The sequence below is a fragment of the Terrapene carolina genome, unplaced genomic scaffold (genome assembly GCF_002925995.2).
Source record: "Terrapene carolina triunguis isolate 2854851 unplaced genomic scaffold, T_m_triunguis-2.0 Scaffold34130, whole genome shotgun sequence".
Classification (NCBI taxonomy): Eukaryota; Metazoa; Chordata; order Testudines; family Emydidae; genus Terrapene; species Terrapene triunguis.
This window is the reverse complement of record NW_020698481.1, coordinates 1-5,968: the sequence shown is the minus strand read 5'-3', so window position 1 is coordinate 5,968 and position 5,968 is coordinate 1. Positions and strand designations below refer to the sequence as shown.

General features: G+C 37.7%; 1 protein-coding gene across 1 annotated transcript; it reads left to right on the top strand.

Annotated features, from left to right (window-relative positions):
• Positions 1-86: 86 nt before the first annotated feature.
• On the top strand, positions 87-4,411 carry LOC113405191 (titin-like). The gene is made up of 7 exons (XM_026646141.2): positions 87-850; positions 1,011-1,289; positions 1,379-1,657; positions 1,749-2,027; positions 2,690-2,977; positions 3,139-3,426; positions 4,013-4,411. The coding sequence occupies exons 1-7, from the start codon at positions 493-495 to the stop codon at positions 4,306-4,308; spliced, it is 2,067 nt and encodes a 688-aa protein (XP_026501926.1). The 5' UTR covers positions 87-492; the 3' UTR covers positions 4,309-4,411.
• Positions 4,412-5,968: the final 1,557 nt, after the last annotated feature.

The following is a 5,968-nucleotide window of genomic DNA, read 5'->3' as shown; positions in this document are numbered from 1 at the left end:
GGTTAGTTGATTAACTTGTGAATTATCTTTGATTCTTACCATTTCTTTAAGAGGTGTTACACAACACGCTGCTTCCTTTGGTATCATGTCAGGCTGCTGCCACTCTGGGAAGACTCACTGCTAATGTGACCGTAGGCACCTTATGTGGGCCCGCTGGTGTTGTGGAGATCATGGAGGGAGGAAGTAGGTTGAATCCTTCATCACATTTTTCACCTGTCACAAAGATGAGGATGTTGCTCAGGTTCAGTCTCATCAACTGAGTCTGCATGTCCCAGATGGTACAATACTGTTCTTCTTCTTGTGAGGAAGCATTGAAAAAATAAAAGGAGAAAGGTGACCCTCAGAAGGAGGAGTGACATCTTTAGAGAGTATCCTCCAACCCGTTCTTATCTTCTCTCAGTACCTCAGGCCTCGTGAGGTGGACATTATGCTTCTTAGTATTCCCTGACACCAATTCAGATGTGCCAAAGGAAAGTGTGGTGTTTCTGCTAGATGCCTGGAAACCATCTCCCTTTTAAGTTATACTCTTGTAATATTTATAGCTGTGTTTTATCCTATACAGATCGCATTATACCTCCTTCTTTCACAAGAAAACTGAAAGAAGTTAATGGTCTCTCTGGTTCTTCTGTTGTGCTGGATTGCAAAGTGTCTGGGTCACCACCTATTTCTGTTTCCTGGTTCCATGACGGACATGAGATCACTAGTGGAGACAAGTATCAGACGACTCTCTCAGACAATACTTGCTCTTTGAAAGTGAACACACTAAAGGAATCTGATATGGGAACTTACTCATGCACAGCTACTAACGTAGCTGGATCTGATGAATGCAGTGCATATTTGACTGTTAGAGGTTAGTATCTAGAACAAGGCAGAGCTTCCAGATATAAACTACTTTCTTTATGGCTTGCTTACATTTTTGGGTCTGTGTCTATGAGTCTATTCACCTGTGTTTCGTATGGGAATCTTTTACTCTTCATCAAAGTGCACTTGTCTTTTCTGTGTGTCTTTAGAACCTCCTTCTTTCGTGAAGAAACCTGATCCCCTGCAAGTTTTATCTGGGGCAAATATAACTTTTACTAGTATCCTAAAAGGCACCTCTCCACTGGATGTTAAATGGTTCAAAGGAAGCGTTGAACTAGTGCCGGGACATAGATGCAACATCTCCTTAGAAAATGCAGTTGCACAACTGGAGCTGTTTGACGTACAGCCACTCCAAAGTGGAGACTACACCTGTCTGGTCACTAATGAGGCTGGCAAAGTTTCTTGCACAACACAGCTCTTTGTAAAAGGTTTGTCCGGCTTGCAATTACATACATTTCTTTAAAAAAAATCTCTTGGTGTCAACTTTTAACTTTTATCTTCATAATGTTCACTGTAGAACCAGCCAAATTTGTGAAAAAACTGAATAATCTCAATGTGGAGAAAGGAAAACCATTAATTCTGGAATGCACGTATTCTGGTACCCCTCCGATTGCAGTTTTATGGAAGAAAAATGGATACAAAGTAGTTCATTCTGCAAAATGCAGCATCACCACCACAGAAACATCTGCCATTCTGGAAGTTCCCAGTAGTAAAATAGAAGATCAGGGACAATACACTTGCCACATTGAGAATGATTCTGGGCAAGATAATTGTCACTCTGCAGTCTCAGTATTAGGTGTGTCCTCATTCCACAAAGTATATTTTTTATACTAATGATCACTGTGGTATTTAAATTTTGGTACTAATGATGTGTCTTTGTTCTTTAGAACAACCTTATTTTGTTACACGCTTGGAACCTGTTCAGGTGACAGTTGGGGATTCTGCATCATTACAATGCCAAGTTGCTGGCACACCAGAAATTATTGTATCATGGTACAAAGGAGATACAAAACTAAGAGCAACTACTACCTCTAAAATGTACTTTAAGAACAACGTTGCCACTTTGGTTTTCAGCCAGGTGGATAGTGGTGATAGTGGGAAGTATACCTGCAAAGCAGAAAACAGTGTTGGAGAGGCTTCTTCATCAGCTTTGCTTTCTGTTCAAGGTGAATATTTCATTTTAGCAAGAATAAAAGTTTACTTTCTTCGGGTGTGGTGTTTCAGGAAAGAAAAGTCTTTTTTCAGAAACACCCAGTGCCTTTACATGACCAGTTAGAAAGTACCCATGTCAAGAGGCCCTGCAGCATTTATTACCTTTCAGTATCAAAGGACTGGCTGGGAAGAAATTTCCATGAAATTGTCCTGTGCTCTCTCTAAGACACAGAGGCTTCTGTGTCTTCCCCTTCAGTTTAGGGCATGTCCCCAGTTATTCTTCTAGCTCTTTCCACTGTAGAAAATGTGAGACCATTATCAAACGTTAAGGCTAAGTTCTGCCTTCATTTATAACTTTGGAACATGGACTTCAATGAGACAGGAAGGGTGCAACTGGTTGTACTCTTCCTAGCATCCCTGGGCAGAGCCCTATCTTCACACCAATCCCCAAACTAAATGGTCTAGCATATAATCTCTTTGATCTTTTGTGGGCCTCTTACTGTTTTATATTAGGCAAGTTGGTTAAAAACAATAACTGGATCGTCCAGTATCTTCTTGTAAATCTACCCAATCTAGATCACAATAGAATATCTTTTTAGGCAGTGCTTACTGGAGAGTTCACCAAAGCTGGATAACTTCCCAAAGCTTTCATTGTGCAATACTTCTTTCCTTGCAGAGCGTAAATTTCCTCCTTCATTTACACGAACATTGAGAGACATTCATGAAACTACTGGCTTGCCAGTTACATTTGATTGTGGCATAACTGGCTCAGAACCAATTGAAGTATCCTGGTCTAAAGACGGCGTACATATCCGAGATAGCTACAATGTGCAAACCTCCTTCTTAAATAACGTAGCAACTCTCCAGTTTTTGCAGACTGACAAGAGCCTTGCTGGGCAATACACTTGTACAGCTTCCAATGCTATTGGAACTGCTTCTTCCAGTGCCAGGCTTGTGCTTACAGGTTGGTTGGTTATTAAATAATTTTCCTTTAATGTCACCAGGTCATTTTAAAATTTCCATCTTAACTTAAAACAATAGGTGCAACATTTGTTTAACAACATGGTTTTAACTAATTGAGCTTTTAAAAGCTATATGTGTTTTTTTGTTTCTTTCATCCTGTAGAAGGGAAGAATCCTCCATTGTTTGACATCCCAATTGCACCCGTGGATGCTTTTGCTGGGGATAGTGCTGACTTTGAATGCCACATATCAGGAACACAACCAATTAAGGTCACTTGGGCAAAAAATAACCAAGAGATACGGACTGGACGAAAGTACCACATTAGTTATGTAGACAACATAGCTTATTTGACAGTTCTGAACATTGACAATGCAGACTCTGGAACCTATACATGCCATGCTAGCAATGAAGTTGGAAAGGACTCTTGCGCAGCTCAACTTAGTATTAAAGGTATTGACTGATCCATGTGTATGAATTCCTTTATATCTAAAATAAATAAGCCATCTTGTTGCTAGATAAGTTTGAGACCATCTTTTCAATGTATGGATTAGAAAATGTGTATTGAAGTATGTATTAGGAGGAATTGAAAGGTCTTTGAAGGAAAGTGTGGGGAGAATTGTGAAGAGGAGATAATGTTTTCTTTAGTCTACTTTTCTTTGAAAGTTTAACAGACTTTTTCATTTTAAATGGTTTATACAAAATCTGGTTTGTTTCTTGTAGCTTATACATAGGGTCTTGATTTTGTTTTAAAAAGGCATATTTCTTAAAAGCAGTATAAATAATTTTTTTACTATGTTTTAAATAGCAAAACTCCACATCCATTTATGCAGTGTGGATTTTCCTGTTCCAAGAATGGTGTTCTCTGCATACTTTTAGTTAAAAAAAAAAAAAAAAAAAATCCCTTTTTTTTTTATAACAAATTTTTTTTTTTTTAACAACATATATTAATTAAAGGTATTTCTTGAAAAGTCTTCTACTGAATATTTGATCTTAAAATTTATTTTTAGAATTTAAGGAATATGTTCATTTCTTGCAGAACGAAAAATTCCACCTAGTTTTACAAAGAAACTATCTGAAATAGTAGAAGAAACAGAAGGGAACATCCTTAAACTTGAGGGCCGTGTTTCTGGTTCTCAGCCTCTGACCATTGCTTGGTATAAAAACAATCAAGAGATCTATCAGAGTCCTAATTGTGAAATATCATTCCTAAAAAACACCATACTTCTGCAAATTAAGAGTGCAGGGCAGGCTGATGCTGGCTTATATACCTGCAAAGTGTCCAATGAAGCAGGAAGTGTATTGTGTACTTCTTCCGTTGTTATTAAAGGTTAGTTAATTTCATATTTTGCCTCACTGTGGTGTTAGTTTTCTTTATCAGCATGTTAGCTGTCAATATACGTCTTCCATAGCTAATCAAATAATTCTCTTTAGGAGTTTTATCTTTAGGCCATATATAATTGTGTTCGAACAATATTAAATTCCGTACAGTTTACACAATGAAATAATGGCCCCAATTCCTTCTTTAGATACACAGGCACAACTCTCATGAACTTAAATGTGAGCTCTGTATTTCAGGATAGAATTTGGGCACAGTGTTTCTATTCCTTTCACCTTAGAATATGATACAAATAGTATACAACAAAATAGTGACTGCTTTCCTGTAGCTTTCTATATTTTATTTAGAGAACGGTATTACACAAACCTTGCTGCTATCAATACATATTAGTAGCAAATAATAACCCGACACTGTGCATGTTATGAATGGCTAGAGGTTTGCAATATGCCATAATTATTCCTGGTAATGAAACAAATTCCAGACCACACCTGGAATATTTAGTGAATATTTGTTCACTAAAGTGTGATGAATTTTTGTGGGACAATGTCAACATTTCTCAAAAATAGCTCATTTAACATTTAATTATTAATGCAAGAGTCGGAGTCTTTTGGGGTTTTTGTCGTTGTTTTTGTTTTTGTTTTTTACTTTTTGCATACTGTCCTTTGGGACCTATCTTGCATACATAATCCCGATTTATCATATATCTTTGGAAGTTCATACCCTTAATTTGCATTCCGAGCATAGTACATAATGTGTTTAGAATTATTTATCTAGCTCTTAACAAGTGTAGTGCAAACACACTGTCTACTCCATTGCACGTCTTTTTCTTGTACATTTGTTTTTTTCCTCTTTTCCCTAATGTGTGGATTATGATGTGTGTCATACTTTAAACAGTAACGTCTAGATTACTTATAAAAATGAGCCTATGCTGTCACTTCATTTGAACCTCCATTGGGGTTTTGCAGGGGAACTGCATGGAATGAGCAAAGTAAAATGTGCATGAGATGGTTTTTATTTTGGCCTATATTTACACCTGTGCAACTCTCACATAAACTAACGAGTTTGGTCATGCATACCTGAGGGTAGAGTTGTGACATACATGCGCTGCAAATGCATGGTTGCCTACCCCAAGCAAAAAAATATTTTAGTGGGTCCAACACCCTGGCCTGGTTTTCAAGCACATGCATTGCCTGGTGATTTCATATGGAATAGTAGGTGCTCAGCTCCTCCACACATCAAGAGCCATAGGATAAACCTTTTGTCCCTGCCAAATAGGACAACCAAACTGAGGAGTAGCCAAGTTACATGTGGCTGATCTCCAGTTGGGGCCAAAAATACATCAGGCCATTTTATCTTCCTGTATTTGCAATCGTGATTTTCCAAACTCATCTGCTAATGCATAAGATCAGGATGGATTGATCCTCTACTCTTCCCATTATTTTGCCTTTTATATTATGTCAAATAATATTGTGAGATATTATGTGATGTCACCCAAGACATAGTAGAAATTTAAAACCTGTAATACTGGTTTCTTTTTGCCTACATTAATATCAATAAATTTGCTCGCGTATCTTTCCGACCAATTGCATTGTCACTGTTCCTCACTCTTGCTGTTGAGGGCATCCAGGATGGGATTGAGTTAAACCACAAAAGCAA